Source organism: Podarcis tiliguerta (assembly GCF_965153285.1).
Source record: "Podarcis tiliguerta genome assembly, chromosome: 9".
NCBI classification, from domain to species: domain Eukaryota; kingdom Metazoa; phylum Chordata; class Lepidosauria; order Squamata; family Lacertidae; genus Podarcis; species Podarcis tiliguerta.
Window position 1 is genome coordinate 43,446,177 of NC_139542.1, and position 17,475 is coordinate 43,463,651.

A 17,475-nucleotide genomic window follows, 5' to 3' on the forward strand; every position below is an offset into this window, starting at 1 on the left:
GCGAAGTGGGAGGAGAAACAGAGCCCCTTCCATTTCTCCTCCCACTTTGCTGGAGAGGCACTGTGCAGAAAGGGAGAGAATTTTCTCTCTCTTGTTCTCCTCCTCTAAAACTAGGTGTGTCTTATGGTCGGGTGCGTCTTATAGAGCGAAGAATATGGTAGCTGCCCTGACAAGACTGTTTATTTGTGGGAAAATAAACAGGGAGGAATGCAGCTCATTTCAGGATAAAGGTTTTTTTTTAATTCTCTTTCTTTTTTGCAAATTATCAGCTATTTATTTCTTTACAAATGACAAGAAGACTGCAGTTAATTGTAAAGGTTAATGTGGCATAAGGCTGTGGAACAGGTTGGACACATTTTCAGAAGTAATTCTACTATAATTAGAGCTGTCACATTTATTGAGCAAAGCTGAACAGCCAGCAGAGACAAGGTTTGCATCATCCTTCACGTTTCTTTTTCTCTCAGATATTCTGAAAAAGAAAGAAACTAGAAAAAGCAACAGTTTATAAAAAGGATATAACATCTTAGCAAAGCAAACGCATTGCTAAACATACATCTTACAGTTCCGATCCCTTTGCAAAACTGTTTAAAAACTACTGTGAAGTGAGCAACAAATACTGTAATCAATGAACAGAAATTCTGCCTCTGCTTGAACATTGGTTTTCTGTTTCAGGTATATAGTAGCAGAATGCTTCATTTAAAAGGTTTTTGTTTTAAAAAGGAACTGTCAATCTAGAAAGCCACAACTTATATGGAATTGCACACATAAATATAATTGCTCCCTCGCTCCTTATAAAGCAACATTACAATTTCTGTACTTAGGAAATTAGGAAAATATTAGGATATTAGGGGAAAAACAGTGACTGCCAGCTATACAGCAAAACGTCTTTTCAACCAATAAGGAGCATGCATTTTCCAGCCCCACCCCACTTCAATAAACCAAAGCCTAGAAGATGGAGAGAATTTCAGTACACTAAACATGCACAGCAGGGACGTGGGTGGCGCTGTGGGTAAAACCTCAGCGCCTAGGACTTGCCGATCGCATGGTCGGCAGTTCGAATCCCCGCGGCGGGGTGCACTCCCATCGTTTGGTCCCAGCGCCTGCCAACCTAGCAGTTCGAAAGCACCTCCGGGTGCAAGTAGATAAATAGGGACCGCTCCGACGGGAAGGTAAACAGCGTTTCCGTGTGCTGCGCTGGCTCGCCAGATGCAGCTTGTCATGCTGGCCACATGACCCAGAAGTGTCTGCGGACAGCGCTGGCTCTCGGCCTATAGAGTGAGATGAGCGCACAACCCTAGAGTCTGGCAAGACTGGCCCGTACGGGCAGGGGTACCTTTACCTTTACTAAACATGCACAAGCTGAAGGTGATGGTGCCTGCCAGGTTCTAAAAACTCTCAATGAAACATTGGCCCTATCCCAGATTTGATCCAGGATTGGATCCGGGTCGGGCAATGTCTGGGTAAGCTGGATCAGAGAGGTGTGTTTGTGTGTCACAGTCCTAACTATTACACAATAGCCCAGGTATGTTTCTTTTACATTGTATATATAAAAGAAGGAATTTCCACGCAATTTAAGGAACAAATATATCTGCATAAAGATACCACTTTGGATAATAAAATTAAACTACAAACTGGGAGACTGTCATTACAAGTTCCAGCATGTATATTGGTTTGTATTTTTCAGGCTGCACTGCTGACCTACTCAACATAGGTTTCAGCCAGAGGTCGACAAATTTTGTCTGAGCTTGACAGCCAACAATTATTTCTTCTAGTCATTTAGAGTAAAGTAAAAATGTTCCCTTTCCAGTGAGGAAGTACAGCCTACTCTGCCACATAGAAATAAGCACTTACAGAACAGATGGCATCAGCCCCTATACTCATCACTGCACATCCCCAACTTTCTAGCCTTCAACCCTACCCATACTTTCGTAGCAAGAATTCTATGTTCCAGAACGTTCACACTTGCAGGATGTACATGGAATGATCTACCAATTAGAGCAAAACCCAAAATGGTGGTACAGTTGTAGCTTGGTTGCAGAGCGCCTTGGAACTTGTATGTTTCAGCTCCGAAACGATCAAAAACCGGAAGGGAGTGTTCCAGTTTTCGAATGATTTTCAGAAGTCAAACATCTGGAGCTTCCTGCAGCCAATCAGAAGCCATGCTTTGGTTTCCAAACGTTTTGGAAGTCGAACGGACTTCCAGAATGGATTCTGTTTGACTTCCAAGGTACAACTGTATATAGAGTGCAGCTAGTTATCTATTGCATGCCCTGAACCCCCGCTGGGAAAGCCTGAATATACCAGCACAAAGTGAGTTACTACAAAATATCGTTAAACTGTACCCTCCAAAATGGCTTTGGTGCAGGCCGAAGAAGAAGAAGAAGAAGAAGAAGAAGAAGAAGAAGAAGAAGAAGAATTCATATTGTATGGGTGATTAATATGGAGGGTGATAGATAAGTGAAATGTCCAAACCCAGTCACTAAGCCCACGATAAAAAATTTTTGTTTCAATTGCAATTTTTAAAGGAATAATAATAATCTCTGGGCAGCTCCCAACAGAATATTAAAAGCATCAAACATTAAAACATCAAATATTAAAAACGTCCGTAAATAGGGCTGTCTTCAGATGTCTTCTAAAAGTCAGATAGTTGTTTATTTCCTTGACATCTGAAGGAATATCAAAGTGTGCTGAAATTCTTTAAAATGCTCTATTTTAGAGCCAGTTGACAATGAAGCTCAGCTCTACAGTTCATGTAAGTAATTGTGCAGAGAATTGTCTACAAGTACTGTCTCCCAGAGCACTATTTCCCCAATCCTCAAAGTATGGCTAATTAGTAAAACAAACATCATCAGAAGCCTCAATCACAGATCTCCTATATCAAACCTGAACACAAAACCCCTGGAGTGTTCAGGGTTTGGTCTTTATAAACATGTCAAGTTTTATGTCAAGCCCAGTGTTAGCAGGAAGGTAGTCAAAATCATTAAAGAAACAGTGTTGTACTATCATATCTTTTTTGTAAACTACCTTAAAACAAAGAGTCACAGTGCTTTTCCACATGCAAGGGTATAAGTGAAGAAATCACCACTGACAGACCTAATATAAGTGCCAGTACTTACCCCTTCTATTGTTTCTGCCTTCACTTGTGGATTTATCTGAAGGGCAAGGGCAATGTCCTTCGCATTTCACTGAGATCTGTTTTCCTAAGACACAGGCTTGATATTCTAGTTTGCACTGCAATAGAGAGAGATCGACAATCTTCAGTGTAAGCATCATTTACATTTTTTGTAAATTCTAGTCCATTAAGTATTTTGAAAGAGATTAGGGTTACCTGTTAGTCACTTTCTATTTGTGATTACAAAGGACTACAAAAGCCACCCATCTGAATGGATCGTGTTGATAAGTGCTGTAATTCATTAAGAGCCATGATGTGGAAAAATAGGACATCTTTACAAAAGCAGGTGTGCAGAACCTGTGACCCTCTATGTTGCTGAACCTCAACTCTCATCATCCCTATTGGGCAATGTTGACTGGGGCTGATGACATTTGGGAGTCTAGCAATATCTGGAAGACCACAGGTTCCCCATCTCGGTGCTAAAAAAATATGTGCCTTTGACTAAAGAGAACTTCTCAGCCTTGGTAACTATTTTTTTTACAAAACAAAGAATGACTGATGCCACACTTTACAGTGCGTACAAACCCTGTTTGTATTTGCTTTGGCATATTTCTTGCCACTCTCCAGCTGACTTGATTGTTTTCTACGATGACCCCATAGTATGCATTTACATAGTTCTTTCAAGCACCCAAAGTGCCACACATGTGTAATCTCAATTATTCCTACAATAACCTTGTAAGGCAAATCAGCAATAGCCTATACAGTGGTACCTCGCAAGACGAATGCCTCGTAAGATGAAAAACTCGCAAGACGAAAGAGTTTTTTGTTTTTTGAGTTGCTTCGCAAGACGAATTTCCCTATGGGCTTGCTTCGCAAGATGAAAACGTCTTGTGCCTTTTTCTTAAAACCGTCAATACATTTCTATGGGAAACCATCAATGCACAGTGGTGCTTCGCAAGATGAAAAAATTCACAAGACGAAAAAACTCGCAGAATGAATTAATTTTGTCTTGCGAGGCACCACTGTACTGCAGATGGGGTTGGGGGCTGAGAAGGTGTAGTTTGCCTAAGGTTCATGGCAGAGCTAAGAACTAAATCTGAAACTGTTAGTTCACAGCTTACTTTCTTAGCTACAAGATGCTATAACGAAGGGAAAAGTTGAGGAAGCAAGGTGGTCAGAAAGCATTCTTATCCTGTCATTCGGCATTAGTGTGTTCTAAACTGTGATGCATTTGAGAACTCTTTCATTTCCAGGCTAATGTTAACAGTTAAAAGTATATTGCATATGTTAAGTATATTGGATAATATCTAATTGTGAATGTTTGTGAGCAGAACAGATTTGTGCAACAAGGCTTCTCCTACTTCCCTTTGCAATCCCCTATATATTCCCCCAAATCTGCTTTTAATGGTTGGGAAATGATCCAGAAAATATTTTAGTGAGCATGCAGTATTGCATGGAGAGTAGAGGAATGAGAAATCTGCTTGGAAATGTTAATTTTTTATTTTTTTAAGGGTTTTTTAAAGATTATTTTTGATTTAGGGGGAAATGTATAGCAATTTTTTTTCATCTGCTCTCTATATTGCAGTCGATTCAGGTTGTTGAATTTATCTTATGGAATATAGTGATAAAATTTATGTTACTTTCTTCCTCCTCACTCTACAAGTTTTTTTAAATAAATAATTTGCTTAAAATGTCTTCTGGTACCATAAGAGATGCATTGTAATTTGACTTTTTGATGCATTCTCTTTTCCTAAACAACATCCACTGATTGCATTGCTAATTCATCAAGTTCAATTTACTCAATTATCCAAGGTTGAAATATTTATAAAGTTATAAGTGAACTAAAATATCACATAAAGGGCATGCTCATTAGTATTTAATTGTGAGGAAAATGCAAAACAACACACATAATCAGACACACTACTTTTTGCTGCTTTGAAAAAGAAAAGGTTAGCAAATTGTTTTACTTGGGTTAAAAACTAAAATATCGAGTCATGTATGTACTCCTTTACTTTTCACACTGCAATATTTCACTCTATTAAACACTGACATGATTAATCCACTCACAAATGGTATAGATGCAATTACAGTGAAATACCTTTCATGTCTTCTTGGAAGAGTTCAATTGCACTTTCTCCCAAGAAAATGTGCATAGGACTGCAGCCATTGAAAATGTAACATATATAGGTAAAGGTAAAGGTACCCCTGCCCGTACGGGCCAGTCTTGACAGACTCTAGGGTTGTGCGCTCATCTCACTCTATAGGCCAGCGCTGTCCGCAGACACTTCTGGGTCACGTGGCCAGCGTGACAAGCTGCATCTGGCGAGCCAGCGCAGCACATGGAACGCCGTTTACCTTCCCGCTGGTAAGCGGTCCCTATTTATCTACTTGCACCCGGGGGTGCTTTCGAACTGCTAGGTTGGCAGGCGCTGGGACCGAACGATGGGAGCGCACCCCGCCGCGGGGATTCGAACCGCTGACCATGCGATCGGCATGTCCTAGGCGCTGAGGTTTTACCCACAGCGCCACCCGCGTCCCACATATATAGAAAAGCCCAAAAGGCACACAAAAATTTGGTTTAGCCTTTTCCCAGTGGATTATACAGCCACTAAAACAAATATGCTATGGGTAGACTCAAAACCTAGAACTCTCCAAAGTACAAAGTTTCAGTGGCCATTTCAAGAATTCCCATTAAAACCAGTGGAGACATATGCAGGCTTCAGAATGGGTAATTCATTCTCTTACACACACACACACACACACACACACACACACACATTTAGGTTTGATAAGTCCTAACTTTGGGGTATGACAAAAGCATGATAGATGACTGACTGGGTATGTATTACCTAACAAAATAGGCTGATGATGTGGGAATCTAAAGCTAATATTTATGTTACAAATAAGAAACGATTTCAAAAAATTTCTTACTTTGTGGAATATAAATGAATTTGCTGTTAGAAAGGAAGAAATGGGTGAAATCATTATTTCTGCACTATTGTGCTATGTACACTTCAAAAAACCAAAGATATTGCAAGACATATTAAAACATTTCTAAAACTGTGAGCAAATCACAAAAATGCACACAATTGCTGATTGGACCAATTTCACAATTATCTCTGATTTATGAATATTTGTTAAGCAAGGCTTCGTGCTTAACATTGCCTGCAGAAGATGCAGCATTTCCCATACATTTTTAGCATTCATATGACACCTGTGTGTGATATGATTAGAAATGAATACTTCTATTGGGTTAGGTAAAGGATAAAGGGATCCCTGACTGTTAGGTCCAGTCGCGAACGATTCTGGGGTTGTGGCTTTCATCTCGCTTTATTGGCCAAGGGAGCCGGCATATAGCTTCTGGGTCATGTGGCCAGCATGACTAAGCTGCTTCTGGTGAACCAGAGCAGTGCACAGAAACGCCATTTACCTTCCCGACGGAGCGGTACCTATTTATCTACTTGCACTTTGACATGCTTTCAAACTGCTAGGTTGGCAGGAGCTGGGACAGAGCAACGAGAGCTCACCCTGTCACGGGGATTCAAACCGCTGACCTTCTGATCAGCAAGCCCTAAGCCTTCTCAAAGCCTGGGAAGAACTTGCCCAGTTTCAGGAAGGAGGCGTGAGGACTCTTAACAGGGACCTAGAGTCCTTCTACCTTCCCAAAGCTGGGCAAGTACTTACCAGGGTTTGGGAAAGTGGTAGAAGAGCTATAGGACTCCCCCAGGGGATGGCATCCATAGCTTTGCACCGGGTGGCATATTGCCAAGGTCCCTGTGTGAACATTAGAACTGGAAAGGATCAGATCAGAGGTCCCTCTAGCACAGCAAACTGCTTCCCACAGTGGGCAACCAGATACATCTGAGAATCCCACAATGTGACGATGAAGGCCATAGTCCTCCCTTATCAGCATAGACTTGGGCATGAACATTGCAATCCTGACAAAATTAATTTGAGTCCCTTTTCTAATATTCCCTAGTGCATAATTTTATTGTCCACGCACACTAAGAACAAAGTTTTGTGGCACCTTAATAATCAAGAAATTTATTGTGGCATAAGCTTTTGTGCTCTAATTCTTCACTTTATCAGACGTGTAGAATATTATTCTGGAAGCTATAAGTGTGTGTGTGTTAGCAATGAGGGTCAGATGGAAACTGAGAACTAATCATGGTAAAACATAAATGTGAAACATCCTGATATAGATTAGCAAATTAATAACTGTACAGGCTAAGTATGGTAAAAGGCTGTTCAACAGTTTCGTGTGGGAATTTCCCTTTGAATGCTCCTCTTCGTTGTGCTGTAAGAGCGCCTTAGGACCAGTGACAGAGTGTGCTGTAGGTGGGGTTAAATGTTCTGCTAATTTTTGAATATTGCACTCTCTGACATCAGATGTATGATAATTTATTCCTTTGTGTCGTGACTGAGTTATGTAGAATAGAGAATAGCATTGTTTGGAGAAGACAACATATGTCATAATAGACAATGAATGAACCCTTGAATGACATTATTAGATCCAGTAATGGTGTCGTTTGAGTACATATGGAGACAGTTTTTTTCTTTGAAAAAATGTTTCTGGCAGTTTAAATACAAATAAATTACAGAAAGAAACAAAAACAAAACTAATATAACTAATCAAGTCTAATCTCTGAAATATTTCTGAATAAATATCCAGAAGTCTCCATAGACATTCAGCTCTGGTCTCCCCATTAACAAAGTTTATAAAGGCATAATGTATATTCTCAAAATATTTATCTCTAGCTTTCCACATCTGCAGTATTTTTTTTCCAGCACAACATCTCAAATTTACTGTTTCCATAGTTCTGTTGATACTTGTTTCCCAACATCCACCTTTGTGCCACTTTCCTTTGCACTAAATTATATTTTCTCCATTTAACATAACAGCAGTATAGATCCAGAGCTGGCATATAGGTTTCCTGTGGTCTTTGTGTCACTGTTATGTAGCCTGCTGTCACAGGTAAGTAGTTATTTTTAGTTAGGTGGTTGTTTGTGAGTTAGGCTTCCGAGAGGGATGTAGATCACTGACAATATGATGGAATGGCTTTAGCTAGGAACAAAGGGTGTTCTGTCACCTTTGGTCTTGTTTCTGCCCTGTAATTGATTATTCATGGGCACCAGTCTGGCCTTGTTGATCTGCTTTTTCATTTCAATGAGTGGGTATTGTAGTTTTAAAAATGCCTGAATTAAAGCCTTGTGGTGTATGTCTTTGGCAATCCAAGAAAGATGGAACTGTATTGTAGGACTTGGCTGAAGAGAATTGATTTTTGGTGAGTTCTGGGTAGATGCTTGAAACATGTAGATTTTTGAAGCAGTTAGTAGGTAGTGCTTTTAGCCCATGATGTAGTTGCACAATAGAGTTAAGATATTTCGCCTGCTTTGTGGACTGGTGATGGAGGGGGTGAAGGTTGTTCAAGTCCTGGTGGAACTTCTCAAGTTCCTCTTGTCCTTGAGTCCTGATGATAAATGCATGATTCATGTATCTCAGGCAAAGGTGCTTTTCTGAATACATGCTGAAAAAACATAGTTCTATGTTCTGTATTTTTATCTTGTGAAGAAGTGTCCTGATGATATTTGAGTGAAGGGTGGTATATAAATTTAATAAAGAATAATGATAAAAAATGGTTGACCTATCATGGATTCAGTGCACTGAAGTAGCATCCTCTCCCCAAAGTTGAAGCAATTGCAGGTGCATACAAAGTGGCAGAGCTGGGTGCACCATAGCACCATCCGAGATCATTTTCCTGACCTAAACATCATTGTGGAGGATGTTTGCATAAAGGACCTAAACATTCATGATTGCTAGGACACAATTCTCTGAGAGACCATCACAGACTTATCAGTTTGTGTAGTTCCTTGATGAGTGTGCACTCAAGTGTACTTTCCTTTTCTTTTAATCTAATCAAGTTTTTCCATTAAACTAATTTGGACTACTGAAGAAATGTTCAGATATTTGTTTATAAACTGTATAAAATTAAAACAGCATACATGCAGTAAGCAAAACTAGAGTAAATCAAACAACTATGCAAGGGGCTACTACCTCCCCTCCCAATGAGCCATATTCCCTAGGTTCCCATCTTTCATTTTTTACAAAGAGTTATTTTCTAGCATTTGTTTGCTTTCAAATATAAGACAAAAAGTATAGGTACAATTCTTCTCATTTCTGATGAGAAATGACCTTCATTGTTCTACCTTTCCCACACCCTGAAACATTCTTGCAGGTGCCCATGTAAACATGCCAAATCAGATATTGATTGAATTAGGCAAAGTCTACCCTAAAAATTTCCAGACAAAAACATTATCGTTGGATGCTGAGAATACTGTGTAGTGTGAATGCAGAATGAAAGAGGGATTAGGAACAAATGCTAGATAATTTAAAGATTTAAGCATGATCTGCAATGGAGGGTGTGTGTGTTGACAAATATTTGTTTGTTAATAGACAATATCACAAGAATCCTAACTTCTGCATTTGATATTCAAAGCTTTTTTTCATCGTAATGCCTCATAGGTAACAATCTCTATTATTTGCTCAGATTTTTGGAACTATCATTCATACAATTCATTTGTTATAAATCCTATGATATTCTGACCAAATACCATGGATTTAGTATATCTGAAAGCATAACATGGAAATCCCATAGCAACCTCTATAGTGCTGCAGAAATTATTTTTACAAGACCGACACAGTTTAGTGACATGTATTCAAAGTATCACACAATTTGCAGAAGTCGCTGATAAACACATACTGTAACAAGTGAAGGAGAGTTGCTACAGTATATCATACAACAATGCCAAACTCTTACTGAAGCTTTACAATATAATAAAAATAAGCTTTGCCTGGGGTGAACAAAAATATTTGTCCTTAATGTCAGTTTCAAAATTGACATCCCTGCAAAATAACCATGGGTTTATAAGCCAACATTATGTGGTTTAAATGGGTATTTGAAGGCATACATCTTTACCAGGATAGGCAAACAAACAGGAAGCTTAGGTGTGAACTTTAATGTGCAAATTAATTACTGCAGGAAATGATGAGGGGGTTAGATTAAGAATTTGCTGTTATCTGCCTTGCTTCTGCTTTCAAGCTGTCTTTGTAAGGTGATGAACTAGAATCCCCCAGATAAGATTTGTGGTCCTCCATGCAGTTCCCAGAATAACCATAATTTCCTCATGTTCCCTTCAGTTATATTACTAAACATAATTAGAAGTGATATGACCAAGTTGTCCTGTCCTGTCCTGCCTTTTCCCTTGCTTGCATGTACAGTGGATGCCTGGGTTGCGAACGTGATCTGTGAGGGAGGCACGTTTGCAACCTGAAGCATTCACAACCCACAGCACCATGTCTGTGCATGCGCGGGTCATGATTCGATGCTTCTCTGCGCATGCACAAAGCGCAATTTAGTTTGTGTGCACATGCGCGAGCGTCGAAACCCGGAAGTAACCCATTCCGGTACTTCCGGTTCGGCACGGTGCGCAACCCGGATACACACAACCTGAAGCGTCTGTAACCCATGGTATGACTGTAGTATTGATTCCTGTATCCATGCAAGCCATCTATACTCTTGGGTAAAGGCAGTTAAAGGTTGCAGATTTAACAAACCCTACAAAAGTTGTTTGGGCCACTAATTGAAAATGGTTGCTAATCTAGCTAGAAACTGTTTAATCTTGACGTTTCTTCTTTCATCTAGGCATATTTCTTGATTATCTTAAAATCCAAAAGTTTTGGCGTTTGCATTTTATATTATTTCCCTACAAGCATCCATTAACATAAATATTGTTAGTTCCTTAGTTGTCACTTTCTCATTTCTTCCTTCCAATTTATTGAAAGGACTAAAGCCGTCCTAGTATATATAGTCTGATATGTAATTGTACCACAAAACTGTGGTACAAAATGACATGACCACCATATTTCCATATATGCACCTTGTTTCTTGTACCATTTCGAACCATTTTGTACCATTTGTATTTTTTTGTCTTTCCCAGTGACACTGTTGTACTGCATCATCAGTATAATATTATAAAAATTTGCCATACCAATTGTTAATACACGTTTCTTTGATTGAAAACCCATGATTTTGAATGACAATTTTACTTGTTTAATTGAATTAAATGATACTGTGATTTCTTGGCATTTATTTTTTGAAATGGGGATGGGTTGTGTGTGTTTTATAAAATTTAGAAGAGCTTGTCTATACAGAACATAATATTTGACAGTAGAATGTTATATAACATATAATGATGGTGGACAAACCCCAGACATTATTCATACCTGAGAGGAATAAGTATGGCCGTCTGATCCACAGACAGGATTAGTATAAACCACTGGACACTGCTTGCATTTTGATGACAAGGGACCAACTCTCCATTGTTTATGGCCTAAGCCAGCCTCCTTCATACTGAAAGAAAACAAAGCATGTAGCATCGTGAGCAATAAAAAGTTTTTTAAAACCTGTGAAAATACATTTTTTAAAAAAAGGTTGACAATTGTGTGAGCATACAAACTGTCTGAATAACATTTCACTGGCCTCATTTAAACTCAAGTGCAATTTTCCCCACTGCCTCCCTGGACAATTGTAAGACATTTAATTGCACTCTGAGTATCAGCGATATGTCCCACATATGGAGAGAATAAATGTTGCAGTCTCCTAATGCACTACAGTGGTACCTCTGGTTACGAACTTAATTCTGTCTGTTCGTAACTGGAAACCGCTCGTAACATGAGGTGCCTCCTGCTGCTGCCACACCACTGGAGTACAACTTCCGTTCACATACCAGGACAAAGTTTGCAACAAGGGGCATCTATTTCCAGGTTAGTGGAGCGCGTAACCTGAAGCATTTGTAAGGGGGACAGTACGTAACACGGGGTACCACTGTACTTTCCCATCACTGCATTCTGTCTATTTAAGATTGGACAGGTCACTACCAGAGAGAGCAGGGAGCTTCTGTACAATTTATACACAGTTATCCTGGATGGAAAGTCTCAGTGCTTTTTGCAACTTAGGAGGATTCACCAAACAATGTTTTGAAATGGGTGGTCTAGTTTTATTTGGAGCTTCATAAATCTACATATATTTTCATTATGCCATTTTTCTTCAGAATTTCAGGCATGTGGGAGTGAATCGGTAGGGAAACCTCTAATTCATATGATTTTTACATACACATAAACATAATTGCAAAACAATTGCAATTTTTTTTGGAGTGGTGGTTAAAAGAAGTGTCACAGACAGCTAAATAAGGTGCCATAGAGCTCTTAAAGAAAGTTGAACATTCAACCTTGGGAGATAAAGAAGTTCAAAATTGCAAGTGGTGGGCAATTTATAACATCCTTACAAAACCAATAGTACTTGGTATTAATGGGACTAAACCATTAGGAAACTGCATTGCACTCTATAATACTTCAAGATAGTGGACTCTATGGAGCCATTGATAAAAAGAAAGTCTTTTTCCAGAGCCATAACATATAAAACTGTACTATATAAATCAAACATAAAATAGAAAGTTGTTCTTAGCAGATGGGGGATCATGAAAGAAGTCAAAGTCAAGAAGACACAAAGTCAAGAGTGCACGAGGGAGATATGACACGTGGTGTTGAAAATGTAATTGAAAAATATCATCTAGTGTGTTAAAACCTCTATAACACAAAAGACAATTTAAGGACTAGGAAAGTGAAAAGGACGTTTTAAAGGTTAATTATTGAAAGCTACAATTTTATTTTCCTTGGTAAAAGCCACAGAAGACTGAGTTGAAGGAGAGACACTAGATTATTATTTATTCAGTGTGCTTTTTGAGTTGAATAGGTTTTCAAACAAATAAGAGTCCAATGGGGAGCGGACTGTTTGAACACATTTAACGGCGGGGGGGGGGGGGGGAGATTGACCAAGTTGCAAGGCAATTACAGTTTCCTTAATTCATGAAGAATACTTGAATGTAACTCTTAGATTGACAAGTAAGTCTTACAAGCCTTTGTTTTATCACACTAAACCATGTCTTGCCAACTCCTGAATTAGCCTTTGTATCCCTCCCTTTAATAGCAGTTTGTTACACAATGAATAGTAGGTAATCATATTTACTTCCAAAGCTTCATCTGGTTGGTTGGTTAGTTGGTATTTATTTATTTATTTATTTATTTATTTATTTATTTATTTATTTATGGTGGGTGGAGGGGGACATATCAAATGATAGCTAAAGGGGAAATAGCAGGACAGCTGGCAGTCTGTTTTTCAGGCCAGCTGGCAATCTTACCTGAACCTCATTAAAACAGAGTATTTTTAGGATTCCAAGCTATAGAGGGCACCAAAGAACTTTCAATAAGTATGAGACCTTCTTCAACCATGTTGTCTATTTCCTTCTCTGGTTAGCCTACCCTGTCAACAACTCCAAAAACCACTGAGATGGAGAATCTAAGCTTTGCACAAATGCAGGAAATGCTTATTATGAAAAAAAAACTGCATATGGTTAGAAGATCATGATCACTGGTAAATGATCAAGTAGCAGTCACATAAAGGACAGCTTTTCTTATTTCATGCCAATTCAGGCAGCATTCTATGCCAATTTCCTGATGTTCTGTTACTTGCTGATATTTCCACATTTCATGTGATCTTTCACATGATGCAGAAGCCACCTCTGGAAAACTAACTCAATTGTAGCTGAAGTTTAGCACTCGTTTCTGTGTTATTTGCTTTCAGTAAAATCCATTTGCAATCCAGTTAACCTGGGAAATAAGTTTTGTATTGTAATATCATATGACAAAAATTGGGGCAGTATTCTGGTATACCAGATGGGCAGGGTATAAATAATAAATTACTATTACTATTACTATTACTATTATTCAGTTCTTTGCCATCAATATACAGCATGGGAACAGTTGTGTAATGCAACACGTAATGCAGTAGAAAATGAATGTGCTAGCATTATAATCAGGAAAACTTAATATTCAAATGCAGCCAAAGAAATTTGGATGAAAGAGCAAAACAAGCAAATAGCTACTTCATTGTACCAGTTTTGATTACTCATTCACAAACAGTTCTATAAGGGTGTCACTTATTTTACTGAGATGTAGATCGCCTGTCTTAACATCAAGAATCATACATTATCCCAACATTTCCCATATATCTCAGCCATTGATGGATTACTAGCTTGGTCATAATCATATCATAGGACCATAGAATGGTAGAGTTCGGAACCAAAGGGTTGTCTAGTCCATCCTACAGCATTGCAGGAATTACTGCTAAATAATCCCTCAGAGATGGGATTATCTGTTTAAAAACTTTCAATGAAGTCCACCACCGTCTAAGGTAGTTTGTTCCACCGTCAAAGAACTCTTACAATCAGAAAGAGCTTTTAATTTTTAGTTAGACTCTCCTTTTTTGTAATTTGAACCCATTGGTTTGGGTCGTATCCTGTGGGGCAGCACAAAGCAAGCTTGCTCCATTTTCCATGTGACAGCCCTTGAAGATATTTGAAGATTGCTAACATATCACCTCTCCAGGATGCAGCCTTCTGATGAAGTAACATGGGGAGAGAATTCACACAGGAATAGCCACTTATTTCCAACAGCAATGGAAGTGTTAAGTTGGGACTTGGCTGGGCCTAGGGGGCAGTGGTGGGGGACAAAAGCACTTTTGAGAAAATCCTGGGTAGATCAACGGTTCCAGCAAAGGATGGAGAATTTACTTTTAAACATGTTCTAAGACAATAAGTGGCAGGAATGACTTCAGGACCACAAAGACAGCTGATCACGTGCCAACAGTGAGTGCAGACCAAGCAGACATAGCCACCACACACACATGCACATACAAACACAGGTCTCACATGCCAAACCTGTGATGACACCATTCACTGCATGCCTGGCAAACCAATGTAAAGGCCACAGAGTGTGAGGTTCTAGAGTAGTGAGCTGCCCCTTTAAGGATCTGCAGTCTTCAGCAATGGGACAGGGCTTTGGGGGAGACAAGCTCAGGAAGTATAAATAGCTCAGACAGGGGCAAAATGTCTCGTCTTTAAACAATTTCTTGAAGAAGTGGACATACACTTCTTGACTGTTAGACTTCTCCTTCTCTAATCTACACCATTGAGTAACCTGCCTCTTCCAGCATCCACAAGGCATGATCCTCATCAGGACTAGATACTGGGAGATCTGTATAACCATCACAATGCAACAGAGGTTTTCAACTTGGGAGGACTTAGAGCATTGGTTTTGGATCCACAAATCTCTTGATCAACTACATTCTTTCTGTGGCACTCCTGTGGGGCTTAGGAGCCCAGTTATGTCACCCCTTGCCTGCAGAGCTGGAAGCTCCTCACCCCTTCTTCTTGAATCCTCCCTTGTGGAGTGTTCCCTCAGCCTCCTCCCCATTCCCCTCTCCTTTGGAGTCTTCTGGGCAGCCGCAGCTGCCACCCCTGATCTCTGATCTGCCCCCTTGTGCCAAAGAGAGGTGCCTTCTCACACTGCCTCACAGGGGCCTGGGAAGTACCCCCTGGCCAGCCCCAGAGTCACCATTCACCTGCAGAGCTTTTGGGAGGCAGAGATGCAAGAGGGCATCAGAGGAGGGAGGGAAGAAAAGAAGGACAGAGGCCAGTGTTGTCCACAGTACCCCAACCATCATTCAATGCACCCTAGGGTGCCATGGCACACTGGTTGAAAGCTACTGCAATACACCTTTCAGCAATACATGCAGACTTGGGCTCTTCAATGAGAACTTTAGAGAAGGCTGAACCAATGATATCTTTGGTCAATTTTGCTGCTAATAATCTAGATTTCCTTGACCACTGTTCTCTGCTCTGGCAACAATTTTTTTAATTACTGTTTTTCATTATGTTTACTATTATTTATGTGTTGTTTTTGTTCAGTAAAGTGAACTCAAAGCGACTTACAAAGAAGAACACATTACTAACAAGGGTGAAAACAAGATTAAAAGCAAGCTAAAATGCACAACCAATATGTACAGGGTGAGTCTTTTAAAGGAGACCATGTGGAACATGTGTACTCTGTATCCACGGGGCTTTTTTTAAAGGACTCACCCTGTATAAAATAGCAGATCCAACTCAATGCAACCTCATTAATATTCTTTTGCTTATTTCATGGTATTCCCCACCCTATGTCTCATACTAGAAAAAACTGTGGGGTAGAAGCTTTGTCTCAAAAAAATAAAGTGTTGAAATACCGTTGTTTACCACCACTGCATGAACACATATTTGAATCCCAACTTTTTAAAAGTACACTCACTGACACTTCACACTTGAGCCTATCTTGCCCCTTGAAGTAGGTGGTCAAGGTGAGAAATTATAGAAGTCAAGATAGCCACAGCAGCCAGCCAAAATTTGCTTCAGTCAATGGTGGTCCTTTGTTGAAAGCACTTCTGTGTGCCACCAGTGTAGCCTTACAGAGCTTACAAACAGTTCCTGCCAGCTCCCAGAACCTAAAAGTTGGCAATCTCAGTTCTCTCATGCAATCCTGCCCATTTTCCATTAGTATCAGTGAAAATCATTAATGAAAAAAAGCACAAAATAATTCGCCCGTGGGGTCCTATTTTCCTTTTGATGCTTAACTCTCATGCAAGCCTATCAAAGAATAGAGCTAGTTACCCTCTCTGTCCCCCATTGTGGCTACACAACCAGTTATACTTATCCAAGAACTATATTTTGTTCCCTAAAGAATAGCTAGAACTAGCAATCCCATACATTAATTGTGATATTGTTTTTAAATAAATAAATAAAATAAGCTGCTGCACTATATAGAGTCTCCAGTACATTCACAGATCTTTTTGCCTTTTACTTCTTCCAACTGCTTTCTTGTCAAGCAAAATTAAAGCACAGTAGAGCAAATCCCGTGGGTTGGTTTTTTGTTTTGCTTTTTGAAGGGGGGTACTTTGCAGGGTAGTGTAAGAATCATCACAATTGCACAGTTCCACAGTAATTGGACTAATCAAAGCTATATAATGTTACCATTGTGAATAAAGTAGTCCTGCTCATTAGCCCATTACAAAAGAATTACTGTAAATTCAAGCCTACGTGCAGCATCACTTCCTGTGCAAACAAACATAGATAATGCAACAAGCTTGAAACTTTTCCAAGCTGGCAGACTGGCAACGCAAATTATGCAGAGAAACAGAAAGCTTTCACTAGATTCAATAGAGCTTGGAGCGTAAGAATGATTAAATGTTTCTGTACACAAGTACACATCACAATAATGAATCAGACTAAAAAATTCCAAGAAGGGGCTCAACTGCACCAGCTGGGCTTCTTCAGAGAGCAGGGTTATAATGCAAAATGATGACATTCTAAATAGCCTCATTTCCAACTTCTGTGCAATCTGTCTAAGACATGCCTTTAAAAGAAAGGAAGGAAGA

At 39.5% G+C, this 17,475-nt stretch overlaps 1 protein-coding gene across 1 annotated transcript in view; it reads right to left on the reverse strand.

The window, feature by feature from the left end:
* Positions 1 to 17,475, reverse strand: part of SPOCK3 (SPARC (osteonectin), cwcv and kazal like domains proteoglycan 3) — a 109,717-nt gene that overhangs the window by 27,310 nt on the left and 64,932 nt on the right. The window contains exons 5-6 of the mRNA XM_083457462.1: positions 11,397 to 11,523; positions 3,117 to 3,231 (exon numbers count right to left, since the gene is read on the reverse strand). Of these exons, the coding sequence (XP_083313588.1) occupies positions 3,117 to 3,231; positions 11,397 to 11,523 (242 nt within the window). The remainder of the gene's footprint in view (positions 1 to 3,116; positions 3,232 to 11,396; positions 11,524 to 17,475) is intronic.